The following is a 20,189-nucleotide window of genomic DNA, read 5'->3' on the forward strand; positions in this document are numbered from 1 at the left end:
AATTTTCAGCAAATCAAGTATTTTTTCACATGAACAAATTTGTGTTTATAATGATAACTTCAATTTTGCTGTATTTAAGATAACTCACTATTGACCTCTGATTTACAATTTGATGTCAGAAAATCCACCCTCATTACAAAAAAACTCTACGTTAGCTTATTACTTACAGAACAATATATTTAGACCACAGGCACTCAGTTTCCTTTTATTACTTATGGTATTTTATTATATTGTTTCCTATGAAATATCGGTCTTCACTAAGAAATTATTTTTCTGCCAAGCTCTCTTCAGAGCCCTCTTAATCTCATTGTTTCTGAGACTGTAGATAAGGGGGTTAAGCATGGGGATCACCACCATGTAGAACACAGATACCACCTTGTTCTGGTCAGTTGAGAAGCTGAACTTGGGCATCATGTAAATGAATGTGATGGTCCCATAGAACAGAGTGACCGCTGTGAGGTGGGACGTGCAGGTGGACATGGCTTTGTGGCGCCCCTCAATGGAGCGAATCTTCAGGATGGTGAGGAGGATATAGACGTAGGATACAACTATGACAGTCACTGTGACCACTATGACAGAGCCAGATGAAAATGAAGGGACAACTTCAGGGACACTGATGTCAGAACAGGAGAGCTCAACCAAAGGAGCAAAATCACAGAAAAAATGATTAACTCGATTTGCTCCACAGAAGAGTAAAAAATGGAAGGAAATTGTATAGGAAGAAGCATTGAAAAAACTGCCAATATAACACACTATGAGTAACTGAACACAAACTTGTGTGGACATTTTGGTGGAATAAAGCAGTGGGTTGCAGATTGCCATGAAGCGATCATATGCCATGGCAGCCAGAATGAAGCACTCAGCTGTCCTAAAGAAACCAGCTGAACCAAGCTGAATGGCACATCCAGGATAGGAGATGGTATTTGTCTCCACCAGGAAGTTTACAAGCATATTGGGTGAGACAGAAGATGAAGAACCCATGTCAGCAAAAGCCAAGTGGCTCAGGAAAAAATACATAGGATGGTGGAGCTGAGAAGAGATTCTGATAAGAATGATTGTGCTGAGATTGCCAGATATGGTCACCAGGTAGATACATAGGATGATCATGAAGACGATGATTCGAAGGACTGGGTCATTTGTCAAGCCCAGTAAAATGAACTCTGTCACTGCAGTGTGGTTCCCATCTCCCAGGGAATCCATGAGATTATGCAGCTGCTACCAAAATGAACCTATGATACAACACTACATTACAGATGTTATAAATTCAATGTTTCCATTTTCATTAATATATAAGGAGGTTATTATAAACAAATATCCATTTTCATTAATACATAAGGAGGTTATTATAAACAAATAAATTATTCAAACTAAGTTTAGACTTTTTACTTTATATTCTAGATTTTATGTGTATATGTAATGTCTTCTTTATATTAAAAATTGTTTTAGCAAAAACACTAGAAAACCTTCAAATAATGTAGATTTTGTCTTTATGTTGTATATTAATAAAATATACTTAAAGTGACTTTAAAGCTAAAGAGTTACAAAAATTAAGACGTGAATAGCAAAAAGGAATGATCAGTATAACAAAATAGACTAAAATGAATTAATATAAAATTATATTATGGAAACTCAAGTAATAGCTAGTATTTACTAAATGCTTACTAAATGATAGGCACAATATTAAGAGTTTTATATACTTAGTTCTATTTTGAATTTCCATGAAATAATATTAAGTACTTTTATTTATGGAGGAAGAAACTGATTTTGACAATGTTAAGTGACTTACCTAAGTTTATGCAGCAAGTGGTGGACTCAAGATGTGAATCCCAGGCAGTCTGAATATAGTCCTTCCCTTTAGTAACTATACTATAAATGAAATTAAGCAATACTAAGATAAAGTCTAATCTCTTGGAAGTAGGTGGATAACAAATTACCTTTCTACTTACTGACAGCTAATGTATAAAAGAGGTCCTAGTTAATCACAAAGTTTACAGTTTCTATCAGTAAATCAAGACTATGTTTATAAATGGAGAAATACAATGTTCTTAATAGAAAGAAGAAATAGGAATTTCAAATAAAAGGGAATAGTCACCTATTGTAAATTTATTATATATTTATAATATGTAAAAGTCAAATATTGTTTCATTAAGTAGTTTGAAATATTAGCCTAATCACTAATCATGCAAAAATTACATATTTAATATCTAGGACATAATTTAAGACACTTATTCAAACAAATCATTTCCTAACATAACATTGTATTCTATTTGGAGTATTACAGCACAAATTATGTTAGTCTTAACATAATATACAGCTGAATACAGCTCCAGCTTGAGAGTTAAGAAATTTACTCAGGTTCACCCAGTGAGTGGCCAGTGAGCCACCCAGTGAGTGACTCATCTCCAAGTTTTCTTGCTTCATTTTCTTGACTTTGTCCAAAGGCTCTGGTTGTCTGTAAATTAAAGCCTCTAGAACAAGAAACAATGGAAATCTTTCCACAAGATGTTTATAAACTGTGAGTCTCCAAAGCATCTCAAAACTAGGGAATCTATTAGTATTACAACCAAGTGCCAAGTGTAGATAGTGTTAAAAGACTACCTAAGTTCCTGATCTTATGGGTAGAAAAATAAGGAATCCTAGCACCTTGAATTATGCCTGTTTATGCACACTAAGTAGACTGTAGAAATTTAGGTTAACTCAGCTAAGGTTACTTGCTAACTGACTGCTGGATTGTATCTGCCCTAGCTTGTGAGTACAGATGTAACTTTAGAGTAATATATTCTCAAATGGTAAATGAAAGCAGCACAACAGATTAATTCACAAAGCCAAAATCTTACCTCTTGAAATAAGAACTTATTCATCTTATGGGAATAAATTCAAAGCCATTGTTGTTACATAGCTGCCATGTCATCTTTTATTATTATTTGCCTTTGGGGATAAATCTCTAAAGATTTTAGAGATTCAGATGTGAATTCAAAAGCAACAAGGGTCATTATCACCTTCTCAAGTGAATACTGAGCCGTTGGCTTCAAACAAAAACAACTTGTCTTTAAGGGGTCTGTCAATACTGAAGTAATCATTTTTTTCTTTATATTTTGGTACAATTTTAATTGATAGTTACTGAAAGTATAAAAAATAAATTATAGTTGAATATTGATTCTAAGTTTATTTTGCTATTTCAGGTTAAGGAATACTAAACATCATATATAAAGTGGTAACCTTAGCTTCATTCATTCAATGTGTATTTATATTATGTGTTTTAAACTTATATATATATAAGTCACTCCATGAGGTGCCTTGGGGAACATGGGATGCAATGCCATTCAGCACTGAATTTTAAATAACACAGTTATTTGAAATGTATATATATTTTTCTAACAAAAGCTATAGAAAAGAATATCCTTAAAGTTAAATAGAGAACTATCAAGTGAAAAGAGGTTTGAATGATTTCCAGATCAGACTTAGTCTACAAACCTCAATGGGAAGACTACTGGTTAGTGATTTATTTGACTAGATGGACAATGGCAGAAACAGCTGTTTTTAGCCTGAATACTAAGTCTGATTTGCTTGCTAATCCTAATTTTAGAAAGTCTTCTCTCACCCTGCTGATGTGCCCTTTGACGGATATACCCCTAACCAAATTTCCTTCAGACTTTACTCTTTGCAAAGCATTGCATTTCACTTCTCATTTAATCCTCACAATAATTTGGTGAGCTAAGCATTCCCATCCTCCTAATTTTACAGAAGAGAGAACTGAGGTTTAGTTTAAATACTTGTCCAAATGCACTCAACTGGTTAAATTAAATCCAGCTTTAAAATCAGGACTGAGTGCTAAAATGTGTACTCTTTGCAGTGAAAGGATCATACACCATGGGTTTCAGGTTTCTCTGTGCAGTGTCATCACTGTATTCAAATTGTCTTTCTGTGACTCAAACACCATCCAGCACTTCTGCAGCATCTTTTCTCTGGTCAGCCTGGCCTGTGATTATACTTCCCATCATGAAATGACTATTTTTGTGCTTTCTGCCTTTGTGTTTGTTGGCAACTTTATTTTCATTATGATTTCTTATGTCTTTATTGGAGCCATAGTTGTGAGGATGCCTTCTGCCAAAGATATAAGGCCTTCTCAGTTTGCTCCTCCCACCTCACTGTGGTGTGCGTACACTACTGATTTGCTGACTTTGTTTATTTGAGGCCCATGGACAGTGACTTATTCCCTGAAGACATGGTGATGGCTGTGACCTATACAGTACTGACACCTGCTTGATCTCATCATTTATAGTCTAAGAAACAAAGAAATGCAAATAGCTCTGAGGAAGGTACTGGACAGTGCAAAAGGGCCCATCGCTGAGATGGTAAATAAAACAACCCTGAACACTTGAAAATTACATATTGCTGATAAATAAAAGTAGAAAAAGTGGAGTACTTCCAGTAAAATCATCACTTTGTATACAAAACAATTAAAGTATTATGTAATTACCTGTTATGCCCTGGCATCACCATTTTTCTACTACAAACAGGATACAGTGTTAAAATATATTTAAATATATGTGTATGAGTACATGTGTGTATGTATATACACAGGCATGCATACAGTAAACAAACCAAAATTCAGTATATTTCAGACCACAGTATTTTCATGATAGTTCATTGTTAATTTAGAGAAACAGAACTGGGTTTTGTGTGTTGATTTTGTACTTGCAAACCCACTGAATTTGTTAGTTCTAACAATTTTTTGATGGATTTTTAGGATTTTTTTATGTGTAAAATCATGTTATCTGAAAACAGAGAGAATTTTGCTTCTTCCATTCTGATTTAGATACTTTTAATTTTTTTCATCTCATCTAATTTCTCTGGCTAGGACTTCCAGGACTATGTTGAAAAGGAGTAGTGAGAGTGAGCATTCTTGTCTTGTTCCCATTCTTGGAATAAAGGCTTTCAGTCTTTCACCGGAGTATGATTTTAGCTGTGGCCTTTTTATGTATGGCCTCTATTATGTTTTGGTACATTCCTTCCATACCCAGTTTGTTGAGAGCTTTTATTATGAAACTATGTTGAATTTTGTAGATGCTTGCTCTGTATCTGTTGAAATGATCATCAGATTTTAATCTTTCATTCTCCTAATGTTATGTATCACATTTATAATTTTCATATGTTGAAACATCCTTACATCCCAGGGATAAAATCTTTTTTTCATGGTATATGCTTATTTTAATGTGCTGTTGAATTATGTTTGATAGTATTTTATTGAGAATTTTTGCTTCCCTGTTCATAAGGGAATTGGCTTGTAATTTTCTTTTCCGTAGTGTCCTTATCTTCAGGGCAGTCCTTGCATCAGGGTAACGGTAGGCCTTGTAAAACGGGCCTGGGAGTATTCTCTCCTTTTCAGTTTTTGAAACCGTTTGAGAAGGAATGGCAGTAATTTTGTTTAAGTGTTTGGTAGAATTCACCAGTGAAATCATCTGGTCCTTGTTTTTGTTTATTGGGAGGTGTTTGAATACTGCTCCTTATTTGTTATTGGTGTTCAGATTTTCTGTTTCTTCATGTTCAGACTTGTTAGGTTGTATGCTTCTAGGAATTTATCTTTTTCTTCTAGGTTGTCCAGTTTGTTGGCATATAGTTATTCATAGTAGTCTCATGATCCAGTGTATTTCTGTGGTATTAGTTGTAATGCCTTCTCTTTCACTTCTGATTTTATTTGCATCCTCTCTCTCTTTTCTCCTTAGTTACTCTAATTAAATTTTATCAATTTTGTTTATCTTTTCATTGGTCCAGCTCTTAGTTTCTTTTATTTTTTTTTATTATTTTTCTGGTCTCCATTTCATTTATTTCTGCTCTTTGTTATTTCCTTCCTACTTTTAACTTTGGGCTTAGTTTATTCTTTTTTTCTATTTCTAGAGGTGTAAAGTTAGATAGTGTGAGTTCTTTCTATTAACGTAGTCATCTTTTATTAATAATTGACATATAACATTAGTATCAGCTGTATAATATAGTGACTAAATAAAACATATATTGCGAAATAATCACCACAATAAGTCTAGTTAATATCCATCACCACACATAGTCACAATTTTTTTTCTGGTGCTGAGAACTTTCAAGATCTACTCTCTTAGCAAATTTCAAGTTTACAATACATTATTAACTATAGTTACCATGAACATGGGGGAACAGTTATCTCTTCAACATATTAGTTTTATTTCCTTCAGATATAACAAATATTATCACATTTCCCCCACCCCTTAATTCTTGGCAACCATGTTCACTCTGTTTCCTTAAATTCAACTTTTTTAAGTTGTATATGGATATCATGCAATATTTGTCTGCCTCTGACTTATTGCACTTAGTATATTGTCTTCCAAATTCATCCACATTATTACAAATGGTAGGATTTCCTTTTTTAGGCTGAATAATATTCCATTGCATGTATATCTGAATTTCCTTATCTGTTTATTCATCAGTGAACACAAGCTGTTTACATATCTTGGCTATTGTGAATAATGCTGTAATGTGCAGTTATCTCTTTGAGATATTAATTTCATTTCCTTCAGATATATATATGTATAGACACACATACGCGCACACACACACACACTGTTAATCAGTTATTTGTGTTTTTTTCTATTGACTTATGAGTTCCTTATATATTTGGATATTAACCCCTTATCAGATATATAGTTGACAAGTATTTCTCCCACTCTGTAGGTTGCCTTTTTATTTTATTGATTGATAATGTAATACACTACACTAACAGAATGCAGAATAGAAATCATGATCATCTCAATAGATGCAGAATACTCATTTGACAAAAATCCTTTCATGATATAAAGCTCTAAACAAGTTCAACATTATTTTATGATATAAAACTCTCAACAAATTATGTATAGAAGCAATGTACCTCAACATGATAAAGATTACATATTACAAGCCCACAGCTAAAATCAGACTCAGTGGTGAAAAGCTGAAAGCTTTTCCTATAGATCAGGAACCAGTCAAGGATGCCTATTCATGCTGCTTCCATTCAGCATCGTCCTGAAAGTCCTCCCAAGAAAAACCAGACAAGATTAAAAAAAAATGAAAGGCATCCAAATTGAAAAGGAAAATGTAAAATTTTCTCTGTTTTCAGATGACATGATCTTATATGAAGAAAGTATTCCACAAAAAACTATTAAAACTAATAAATTAATTTAGTAATGTTTCAAGATACAAAATCAACATACAAAAATCAATTGTCTTTGTATATACTAAAAGAAAAAACAATTGCCAATAAATGATTTACAAATATAGTAAGGAGCTAAGAAAATGTCAACATTGTGTGTAGGTGTCTGTACAATAGAGGAGTAAGCAAATTCTCTTCAATAGAGCTGAGAAGCAGATGTGCCCTTCTTAGACAACTAGGTTTAGTTAAAATGGAGAAGCAGAGCATGTACTGTAAAAGGTTGATGAGTGAAATGAAAGAAGATTCTGGAATGAAAGTAAAACATATTAGGAGAAACCACAGCAAAGAAAGAGCATTTCAAAGATACCAAATAGGGAGTTGTGTGTAAATGAATAAAGATGAAGAGAGCTCCCAAAGGGCTTGCAACTGGTCACAGTTCCATGATTATTGGTGATGTCACAGCCTATTGGGTCTCCAGTCCTCATTATTTGTTCAACACTGAATTAAAATTTGGCTAGAGTTTCTCTGATCAAACATTTCACAGTCTCCACCATTCCATTTTCACAAATGTCCCTTCTTAATGTGAAAGTTTCTACCTTCTCATATAAATTATCTAAACATCTTACTTCTTTAATTATATTAAATCTCAAATTTTTGAATCAGTGGGATTTATGCCTGGGATGCAAGGTTGGTTTAATATATGAAAATCAATCAATGTGATACAACACATTAACAGAACGAGAACATCACATGATTATGTCCATAGATGTGGTATATGTATACAACAAAATATTATTCAGCCATAAAAAAGAAGGAAATCTTGCCATTTACAACAACATGGATATACTTGGAGACACTTGGGGAGGTGGGGGAAATGGGGAGAGGTTAGTCAAAGGATATGAAGTTGCAGTTGTGTTGAATAAATAAGTTCTAGTGATCTAATATACAGCATTAGAACTATCATTAATAATACTGTATTTTATCCTGGAAATTTGCTAAGAGAATAAATTTCAGTTACTCTTACCACACCTAAAAAAAGATTAGATGTGAGGAGATGGGTATGCTAATTAGCTTGATTATATTAATCACTTCATTATGTGTATGTATGTCAAAACATGTTGAGCACATTAAATATACACAATTTTTAACATTTTTTATTGATTTGTAATCATTTTACAATGTTGTGTCAAATTCCAGTGTAGAGCACAATTTTTCAATTATACATGAACATATATATATATTCATTGTCACATTCCTTTCTCTGTGAGCTACCATAAGATCTTGTGTATATTTCCCTGTGCTATACAGTATAGTCTTGTTTATCTATTCTACAATTTTGAAATCCCAGTCTAAATATACACAATTTTTATTAAAAAATAAAAACATCTAAAATTGTTTTAAAGATTCAAAAAACATGGCAACTAGTACTTCATACCACTTGAATGGAAACCATTGTATTTTCAAGAAACATTTCTTTGATTTTTGTGAACTTCCCAAAAGAAAAGCACATGACTTATTCAGTTCATAACCTAGTGCCAGGAATAAAGGAGGCTCTAAATAAGTATTTATTGAATTAGAGTTAATGTTTAACCAGCAGTTATTTGTTGAATACTTGCCCTGTAGCAGACACTGTACTTTGAGGCCAGGATAATTAGTTCAACCTCCCACATCACTTTCATCTACCCACAAAAGTTTCTACAACTGCATCTCCAGCTCTGAATGACCAGTTAACTCCTTTTTACCTTTATGTCTCAGTTTAAATGTCATTTCTTTAGCAAAGTTTTCCTTGATCCTCATAAATAAATATATTTGCCAGATGATATCATAAGGAATAGGGACTGAGCAAAAAGATACAGTTGGGGCTTTTGGCAGTGAGGTAGGATCAGTAGATAGAAGTCTGAGGTCAAAGATGCCTAAGACTTATGAGGCCAAGATCCTGGACAGGAAATAACTATAGAGAAGTGAGCCTGAAATTGTATGTGTAATTTCTCATTATGGAGTTTGACTACTCCCAGCACATGGGCTGGTGAGATAGCAAACACCAGGTGGAAGTCAGCCTGCGAGAGCCTGATCTTACCAGAGATTTTGGCATTTTGCAGTGCTGGTTGGATAGAGCTTGGTAGATAGGCCATTTAAGATAGGTGGGACCCATAACAACTTACGCTTTTATTTGAGAGTCCTGAAGGTTGGTATCTTGGGAGTAATTGTTACATCCTAGAAATAAGGTCAAATCAGACATAGATCATCCCCACAAAGGACAGCACCCAACCTACACTGGAAAAACCACTACATTCTACTAGGATGCAAGTTTAGGAGTTATACTGTACATAGAGACATCAGTTCTCTATGTGAATGGCCCTTTTGGGCACTGTATTTTCATTTCCTCAAAGGGACGAAGCCTTTTATTTTCTTGCAAGAATAAAATTAAATACATTTTGGAGGAAGATAATGTCATTTAGAACCTCTACAATTTTCTATCCATATTGCCCATCATCCAATGAAATAAGACAAGATATGCCATTAAACAGGACCAAATGAATGAAAACCAGTACTTCAAATTAAATATTAAAAATATGTCTAAGAAAAATAGAGGAATAAAATGAAGACTCATACCACAGAACTGAATACAGTAAAAGAAATAAAAAGAACTAAATTTAAATCTTAGAAATGAAAAATAAAATAAATTAGGAATTCAGCAGATGGATTAATAGTAGATTGGACACAGCAGAAAAGAGGAGGAGTAAACTGAAAAGAGGTCAGGAGACAACATACATATTACAAGACAAAGAAAAATATCAAAAATCAAAAAGAATGCGAGAGCTGTATAAGAAATTGTGGAAAGACCTAACCTATGTGTGATTGAAGATCTAAAAAAAAAGGAGAGGTAGAAAGAGTTCTGAAGAAATATTCAATGATAATTTTCCAAACTGATGAAGGACCATGAGCTAAAAATCCATTAAACTTTGCAGATTTTAAAAATGATAAATACAGGAAGAACCACACTTACAGAAATCATGAAAAGGCTACAGGAAGTCTAAAACAAACAAACAAAAATGTTAAAAACTTCGAGGGGAAAAATAAAAGACATATTCCCCTCAAAAAAGAAGGAGAAAAAATGAAGACTGAGAGCTGAGTTCTGGAAAGAAATGATGGAAGCAAGAAAACAATTAAATCTTAAAAGTGCTAAAAGATTTTTAACTAAAAACCTAGAATTCTACACAAAATAGAAATATCTCTCAAAAGTGTAGGTGCAGTAGAAGTCCAAGATCAAGGTATGGGCAGGGTTGGTTCCTTCTGAGGGCTGTGGGATCTGCTCCATGCTTTTCACCTAGCTTTTCCTGGTTTGCTGTCAATCTTTGAAGTTCCATGGCTTGTAGAAGCATAACCCATATTTCTGTCTTTATCTCCACATGATGTTCTTTCTGTGTGTTGTCTGTATCCTAATTGTCCTTTTTAAAATAAGGATACCAGACATACTGTATTAGAAACCCAGCCTACTTCAATATGAGTTCATCTTAACTAATTACATCCACAACAACCCTATTCCCAGATAAGGTACATTCTAAGGTACTGGCAGCTAGGACTTCAACATATAAATTTTTGAGGGACATAATTCAATCCATAACAACAAATCCAGCCCTTCTCCCTTTTTCTTGCAACTGAGCCTACCCTCGTTGTTCTTGGCAGCTCTTGGTCATGCTGTAACCTAATGGATAAAGGCCTAGACTCATTGGGGAGACCTGAGTATTTCCATTATTGCCAGTGACAAAGGAAAAAGTGTCAAATTCTGGGATTTAGAATGCAAAAACATATATGTCCACAAAATTGTGGCACATTCTCTAACATCAGCTCTTTCATTCATACAGATAATATTTTGCTCTTCTATATACCTTCTCTTTCTGCCATTTCTTTAGTTGATTTAGAGTTTGGGAGAAGAGAATGAGTGTCATTGTACATCCTGTCTAGTAGGGACTATTAACAGTGTCACACCACACTCCCTGCATCTGGATAATTGAATTATTTGAATCCCTTAAAGTGGAAATATGAATGAAAAAAAAACTCTGCATGGATTCATTGTAATCAATCGGGGAGTGTTTAAGCTCCTACACAAAAGAGACTTAAAGAAGGAAGAGGTCAATATGGGACATGTGTTCCCCCTGAGAGACGGAACGGGATGGAGGGGAGCAGACCATTTTGATAGATGTGCCATCAGAGTCACCCCAAACTTGTTAGAGTACTAAACCTCACAATGATTTGCCAGTTATTGAGAAAGAACAGAGAAGAGTAAATAGTTTGGGGAGAAATATGAAAAATTCAGTCAGGTAACACTGAATTTGAAAGTCTTGAGGAAAAGGTCAGTGAAGTTCATCTGTCCTCCGAGGAAGGTTGTATGTGAAGACTTGGTTGCTGCCACCACACAGATGTCAGCCGAGCTCATGGGAGAAGATGAGGTCACCCAAGGAGACCATGAGGAATGGGGAGAAGGGCAGAGGGCTGAGCATGAATCCTGGTGAAAAGCAAGAAGTGTAGGGGGAAACATGAAGAGGAAGACTGCCTGAAAACTTCAACCACCAAAGTGCAGAGCACCCACCACAACTCGAACATAGCCCTTTCCAAGACTGAAGTAATACCTTGGAGTTCCCTCTCTTCGTGAAGGGCCATGTCTGTGCTGACTTTAGCTCCAGAATTATTGCACTGATAGGATTACAGGCCCATAACTGATGCAAGTAAAGAAGTATGAATGGGGAAACAGGACCAGAGAAATTCCACAAAGTGGCTTCCAGGCAGGAAAGGAGGTGGTTTTCTTGATCTGGTCAGTGAAGAACCCAGGAATAGGAAGTTTGCTTGTAAAGTAATGCTCCCCAACTGTCTCAGGATTTTTCTGACATTTATATGCTAAATATTAAACATATTAACTAAAATATTAATCATGTCATTGTGAAAGGAGTGCAGGAGGCAGGGAATCAATTTAGAGGCAATTGTCATAACCAAACTGGATCATAAGCACCTTCAAAAAAGGCAGTGGAACAATCTGTGATGGTGGACAGCTCCTTGAGACACAAAATGTGTAGCGGATATTTCTTGCCTAAACCATAACTTCGTATCTCCTGTCTATCAACTGTTACTGGAAGAAAGTCCCTTCTCAGTCTCTCATGCCAAAGAAAAGGAACTTCCAAAATCCTACCCTATTATTCATCTGGTAAGACAAGTCATGAGAAGAGTCAGCTGAAATTTATACAGAGTTTCTTCTGTGTTATCTGGGTTGGATCTCTTAATGGTCAAACATGGGAATCATGATCTTTGCTCTGGCTTAAATAAAGTAAAGATAAATAGAAGCTTTTCTGAGACACTAACATCAAGGTTTCCAATAGTTGAACTATCCATTGACCAATGCAAGGCAGTATCTTTAAAGAAAGTACCTTGAACTGCTGACTTGTCAATATTACCATCTGTTACACATCACTGAGGAGGATTTTCTTTCCCAAATGGTATTTTACAAAAATGGAATTCAATTAAATCTGATCTTTGATTGAAATATCTCTCCATTTATGTAAAGTTCTATAATTGGTAAATGGGATTTTAAGTAGAAAAGTTTTTGAAGGTATCCCTACCTTGAAAAATCCATATTTAATTTGAACCAAGTGGATATCCATGGTAATGATACACTTAACTCTATAAATGGAAGTAAACATTGGATTTTTTATATATTTATGGGAGCTTCTCATTGTAAAAGTGATAAAGTTAATGAGAAATATCACTAAACATCCAGCACAAATGTTCCCCAAATCAATGGTTTGTTATTTATAGATTTATACCTGATTTAATTCAGGAAAACCAATGTGTTCTAGCCATTAGTTTTCGCATGGCCTTCTTCACCTCCTTGTTCCTCAGACTGTAGATGAGGGGGTTCAACATGGGGACCACCACTGTGTAGATTACAGATGCCACTTTGACTTGGTCCGCTGAATAGCTTGATTTGGGCATCACATAGACAAACAAAACTGTCCCATAAAACAAAGTGACTGCAGTGAGGTGGGAAGTGCAGGTGGAGAAGGCCTTCTTCCTCCCCTCAGTAGAGCGCATTCTCAGGATTGAATGGAGGATGTACCTATAGGACACAGTGATGGTAAACAGTGTGCTTATAAGGACTGAGGCAGAGGAGATGGCAGGAGATATTTCAGCAAGGTAAACATGGCCACAAGAAAGCTTCAAGAGTGGGAAGAGGTCACAGAAAAAATGGTTGATTTTATTCGGTCCACAGAAGGACAGGTTCATCAGACAGCCTGTAAATGATGAAGCATTCATGCATCCACCCAGGTAGGAGGCCCCCAGTAGGAGGAAGCAGACCACTGGGGACATCTGGGTGGAGTAGAGCAAGGGAGAGCAGATGGCCACATAGCGATCATAGGCCATGGTGGCCAGCAGGAAGCACTCTGTAGTCCCAAAGGTGACATCAGAGCCGAGCTGGGCTATACAGCCGGTGACTGGGATAGCAGTTTTCTCTCTCAAGAAGCTCATCAGCATGATTGGTGTGACTGATGTGGAATACCCAATGTCCACAAAGGCCAAATGGCTAAGAAAAAGGTACATAGGGGTGTGAAGCTGTGGGCTGCTTTGGATTAAGATAATTATGCTGATATTTCCCACTATGGTTGCTACGTAAACACCTAGAAAAATCACAAAGAAAATGGCACATAGTGTGGGGTTGTCTGTTAATCCCAGAATAATGAACTCTGTCACTGTTGTGTGGTTTTCAGTCTCCATCTATCCATCTAATGGTGCCTACTGAAATCAGAACCAGAGGAAATTAAATTGACTGAAATGACCCCAAGTTTAATGTATATACCTAAGCATAACCTAAACACAACCTTATAAATATTTTAAATGATAAATCTGCCTCACTTATAGAATACTTTGTGCACACAAAATTTCAATTTCCATGAAAATATTAAAATTGAAGATTTGATTACCTTAGGACTCAGCTATTTTACTCCTATGTATATACCATGGCGTAAGTCTTACCCATGTGCACAGGAGATCTGTAAAAGAATGTTTACCGCACCATTGATTGTAATAACATGAACTGTAAATAACCTAAATGTTCATAGAAAGACCAGCTCTTGATTTTCCAACCCCATCCCAAATGCACCTCTATTCAGTAATGTCAATCTTAGTAAATACTATCTGCATTTATCCAATTGATTGAGCCGGAAAATGTGGTGTTGACTTTGACATCTCTTTCTTACTTGATCCTTTCCCTGGAATAAAAAAAAAAATCACATTCTTATTTATAATAACTGAAACCAAGGGATAGAAATTGTCCATGTTCAAGATGAAAGAGCCAAATAGAATTTTTACTATTGTTTTGAGCCAAACATCCTGGATATTTTGCAAAAACTTCTAGGACTTGTCTCCTATACCATACCTTTTCATACTTATGGGATTGCATGTTGCAGTAAGAAAATCTAGATATTTTTATGGACCAGGATTAAATGGAAAGTGAACTGAAACATTTGGGACTTGGACTAATTAAGTTTAAGTTTCATCACTTCTATTAAGCAACAATAGAGCAGTAAGAAGTGGGGGCATATGATGAGAACAGGAGGAAAGTGTAGTTAGGGAGGTAGGGATAGAGGTAGCCATCTAGGAAAGCTAGAAAATTAGACTGAAAGAAAGGTTAGCATTTCAAAATAATACTCCTTTACTTTAAAATAGATCACATGATCAAGTGCAAGGGAGAATGTGTTCATTATCCTTAGTCATTCCTGTGACTCCTCTAATTTAAATACCAACATATTCTTATGAATAATTTGTTTTTTCAAGAACTTGTATCTTAAGGAGAATTAAGTAAACATACACACATAACTATCAGCAACCACACACGTTTTACTCAATGTTACATGTGAATCATGGCAATAGTATACTATATAGCATGACTAGTTACTAGAATTATGTATCTGAATGATCAAGTTCTGGCTCTTTTAACTAAACAAAGACCCAAGCCAGAAATGAATTTTATATTTTTAAAGAAAATAGATGTATGAAAGACACAAATGTTTTCAAAGTTGTATATGAGTGCCAGCAGGGAAGGCAAAGGGACGTGCAGAATCCCATGGACTTTGGAGCCATGCAAATCTGAAATCAGTTTCTAGCTCTGCCTCTCACTGTCTCTGAAATCACAGGCAAGTTATAAAAAAAAGTTTGCTCTTGTTTCCTTACCTGTAAAAAGGAGACAGTTATACGTACCTCATGCGGTTCTTGTGTTAAATTATATGAAGTGAGTGAAAACTCCAAACACTGTTTATGCAACAAATAAATGCTCAGTTACTAATAGTTTGCTTGAAATGATCAACTTGTAATTTCTGGGACATAGGAGAAAATCAAATATGTCTGTGTCCTTAAAAACGGACAAGTGTGAACTAGTGATACATCTTCTGCAACACTACCAATAGTCTCCAAGGAATTGTTGCTGTACAGCAAGGGCACATGTAAGTGAGGTCTGTGTCATTGGGGATAAGGCCCACATCACCTACTTCATTTGTAATTACAAATTAATTATTTTACTTGTTTTGGAAAACCAAACTGAGAATCCACTGGGATAGAGAAATTACATGTATACATCTGCTGGGACAGATAAATAGCATGTAACATGATTATGTAAAGTGTGTGAATAAAATATTTTCTAAATACCCTGAAATTCCAGTTATTTTTAATTAAATAGAAAAAAGCTAAAAATTTCATTTTAATCAAATTGAAAAACATTTTACTATCATTGGAGTTGATGATTAGATCAACATGACTAATATGGCTGTGACAATTTGTGGCATTTCTGAAACATGGCTATTATATATTCAGTGGTCCAGATTTTCATGCCACCTATGTTTGGAGATAATTTGGGGTTGCTGGTACAGTTTAGTTTACAAATATGCATCCAATGGAACCGCAGTATTATTATCAACATAAGTGACATACATTTTTAAATCATATGAATTTTCCATATATATTATAGATTTGCACTAGAACACTTGAGATACACACCTGGCTTGTTGGCAGTAGACATTTCTCATATACACCATCTTCTTTCTCCCCATTGCCAACCCTGGATCCACCAGCATGTATACTTTCTAGTAGAACAATGAAGCTTGCACTAACACCTTTCTTATGACCTTGTCACACGCAGATGCCACATTGACTAGCAGGTTGTCAAAGACACATGTCCACAATTGATTCTGGCTGTGTTCTTGAACCACAGCCACATAACAGAACATTCTCTAGGTTGAAGGTCAGTTTCCTTTGGTTCTGGGCTTGAGGGAGCCTATAGATCAGTAGCCATCAGAACAAAGCTAAGCCTGATAATCCACATTAGGAGGCTTGAACAGCTCACACATCTCAACTCCAACAAGTCAGGAAATGGACCTGCTGCAAGGTTCCATCTGTCCCAGAAAGACACAGCTCCTTTAGGTTCTAAGGAAGCCCAACTGTGACTAATGAATGATACAAAACCTTTCCAGATGACGTCTGGGAGAATTCAATTCCCTTCACCCCTGCCATCCTCCTAACATTTTGTTTATGCCATTTGATTAATGCCCATTATAGCTTTGGATCTTATTCTTTCCCTAGTGTGGAAGTGCAGTGTCTATGACTAACAATTTTTGTATCCCTCTTTAACGGTGCAGTGTTGGGAATATAGAAGGCACTAAGTAGATGTTTGTTAAATTAGTGTTAAACAATTAAAAAAAATCTTTCTATGTAGCAGACACTGTGCTATGACTTAGAGATAGATTTCTATCTTTACCCGACTACAAACTGTTGTATAGCTGTATTCATCACTCCACCCTCTTCCAATGGAAGACTAACTTCTAGTCATCTTAGGTCTTGGGTTTAAATTTATTTCACTATTGAAATCTTCTCTTCACACTAGACTGAGTCATATTCTCCTGGTGAACAATTTCAAAGAACCTTGAAATACGTTTTGTACTTACATACTTTTAATTATATAGGCACTGGAGCAAATAATTGCATAATGTATTTTTACGTACTATCCTACAATTTCCACGAGGGAGGGATCGCCTCTGCCTTGTTCAACACTATTCTTAGAACATTACAGAGTGCCTGGTACATAGCAGTACTAAATGAATGAATGAACAAGTGAATAAATGAATGATCTATTTTTTGGTATTTATTTTATTGTGGTAAGAGCACTTAGCATGAGACTTGTCCTCTTAATAGGTTTTTAAGTGTACAATACACTATTGTTAACTATAGGTATGGTGTTCTACAGCAGATCTCTAGAACTTATTCATCTTTTTTAATCCTTATTTTTATTGAAGTAGTCAATTTACAATATTAGTTTCAGCTGTACAGCAAAGTGGTTCAGTTATACATATACATACATATATTTTTTCAGATTTTTTCCATTACAGAACATTACAAGAAATTGAATATAGTTCCCTGTGCTATACAGTAGGTCCTTGTTGTTTATCTGTTTTATATATAGTAGTGTGTATCTGTTAATCCCAAACTGTTAATATATCCCTCCTCTCCCCTTTCCCCTTGGGAATCACAGTTTATTTTCTATGAGCATGAGTCTATTTCTGGCTTGTAAATAAAATTTGTAACTTTTTTTGATTCCACATAGAAGCAACATTATATAATATTTGTCCTTCTCTGTCTGAGTTACTTCATTTAATATGATAATCTCTAGGTCCATCCATGTTGCTGCACATGGCATTATTTCATTATTTTCATGGCTGAGTAGATCTTATTCACCTTGCTTAAATGAAACTTTATGCCTGTTGGTTAGCAACTCCTCATTTCAATCTAACCTCAACCCCTGGCAACCATCATTCCACTCCTGAGTCTATGAATTCAACTATTTTAGATACCTTGTAAAGTGGAATCATGTGGTACTGTCCTCCTGTGACTGGCTTATTTTTACTTAGCACAGTGTTCTCCAGGTCCATCCATGTTGTCACATATTGAAGAATTTCTTTCTTTTTTTTAAGACCATAATATTCCACATCTTGGCTATTGTGAATAGTGCTACAATGAACATGGGAGTGCTAATCAGTACCTCTTTGAGGTCTTTTAGGTAAATATCTAGAGGTTAGGTTAGTGGATCATATGGTAGTTCTATTTTTAATTATTTGAGGAAACGTCATACTGTTGTCCATAGCAACTGCAGCATTTTGCATTCCCAGCAAAATTGTACAAAAGTTTTTTTTTCCCTTTCTCCACATCCTTGCATACACTTGTCTTTTTTTTTTCTTTTTTTGTAATAGCCATCCTGATATATGTGAAATGGTATCTCATTGTGGTTTTGATTTGCATTTACGTGATGATTAGTGATGTTGAGCACTTTTTCATATACCTGTTGGCCATTTCTGTGTCTTTGGAGAAATGTCTGTTTAAGTCTTTGTCCATTTTTAAATTGACTTACTAGTTTTTATGCTGTAGTCATATGAGTTCCTTATACATTTTGGAAATTAACCCCTTATCAGAAAGATAGTTTGAAAATATTTTCTCTTATTCTATAGTTGCCTTTTGACTCTGTTGATTGTTTCCATTGCTTTGCAGAAGCTTTTTAGTTTAATGTAACCCCACTTGTCTATTTTTGTTTTTATTGCCTATACTTTTGGTGAGATATCAAAGAAATCATTGCCAAGACCAATGACATGAATCTTCTCCCCTATGTTTTCTTCTAGAGGTTTTATTCTTACAATTTTAGGTCTTACATTTAAGTCTTTAATCTGAGTTAATCTTGTCTTTATTTTAAGATAATTGTCAATTTTATTCTCTTGCATGTGGATATCCAGTTTTCCCAGCATCATTTATTGAAGAGGATATCCTTTCCCCACTGTATATTCTTGAAGTGATTGTCAAAAATTACTTGACTGTATATGCATGAGTTTATTTTTGCTCACTATTCTATTCATTGATCTGTATTGTGTCTTTATGCCAGTACCATACTGTTTTAAGCACTGTAACTTTGTAATATAGTTTGGAATCAGCAAGTGTGATGCCTACAGCTTTATCCTTTTTTTCTCAAGATTATTTTTGGCTATTTGGGTTTATTTGTGGTTCTATATATGAACTTTAGAATTATTTTTTATACTTCTGTAAGAGAAATTCCATTGGGGTTTTGATGTGGATGCATTGAATCTACTTTGGATAGAATGGATATTTTAGAAATATTAAATCTTCAAACCCAAGAATACAAAATGTTTTTACATTTGTTTGAGTTTTGTTTAATTTCTTTTATCAATATTTTGTTGTTTTAGTATACAAATCTTTCATTTCTTTAGTTAAGTTTATTTCTTGGTATTTTTTTCTTTTTGGTGTTATTGTAAATGGGATTGTTTCCTAATTTCCTTTTCAGATCACTGTTATTGTATAGAAATGAAAATAATTTTTATAGTTGATTTTGTATCTTGCAACTTTATTGAATTTGTTTATTAGTTTTAGCAGTTTTTTGATGACATTTTTTGAGTTTTCTCTATATAAAATCATACTATCTGCAAACAGGGACAATTTTAATTCTTCTTTTTGATCTGGATGCTTTTGTTTTTCCTTGTCTAATTGCCCTGGCTAAGGCTCCAATACTATGTTGAACAGATGTGGCAAGTTTGAACATTGTTCAGGGAACTATATTCAATATCTTGTAGTAACGTATAATGAAAAAGAATATGAAAATGAATATATGTATGTATATGTATGACTGAACTATTATGCTGTACACCCAAAATTGACACAACATTGTAAACTGACTACATCAAGAAAAGAAAAAAAGATTGAACATTGCTGCCTTGTTTCTGATCTTAGAGGAAAATCTTGTGCTGAAATTTCCAGGGAGGGTCATTAGGATAGTCATGAAGAGGTTGGCTCTTGTGGTGTTTTTGTATGGATTTGTTTTTGAGGTGATGCTGTACTCTTAAAATGAATTTGAAGGTGATCTCTCTTACTCTGTTTTTTGGAAGAGTTTAAGTAGAATTAGAATTAATTCTTCTTTGATTGTTTAATAGAATTTACCCAT

At 34.8% G+C, this 20,189-nt stretch overlaps 2 protein-coding genes and 1 pseudogene across 2 annotated transcripts in view; 1 reads left to right on the plus strand and 2 right to left on the minus strand.

Moving 5' to 3' along the window:
* OVCH2 (ovochymase 2) overlaps positions 1-20,189 on the plus strand; it is a 60,679-nt gene that overhangs the window by 6,460 nt on the left and 34,030 nt on the right. The window lies entirely within an intron of this gene.
* On the minus strand, positions 258-1,200 carry LOC105076813 (olfactory receptor 5P6-like; annotated as a pseudogene).
* Positions 12,983-18,833, minus strand: LOC105076815 (olfactory receptor 5P4). Its single transcript, XM_010965051.2, has 2 exons — positions 18,825-18,833; positions 12,983-13,921 (listed from the first exon to the last, which is right to left on the minus strand). Exons 1-2 carry the CDS (start codon positions 18,831-18,833, stop codon positions 12,983-12,985), a joined length of 948 nt encoding a protein of 315 aa, XP_010963353.2.

This window comes from Camelus bactrianus, chromosome 10 (genome assembly GCF_048773025.1).
Source record: "Camelus bactrianus isolate YW-2024 breed Bactrian camel chromosome 10, ASM4877302v1, whole genome shotgun sequence".
Classification (NCBI taxonomy): domain Eukaryota; kingdom Metazoa; phylum Chordata; class Mammalia; order Artiodactyla; family Camelidae; genus Camelus; species Camelus bactrianus.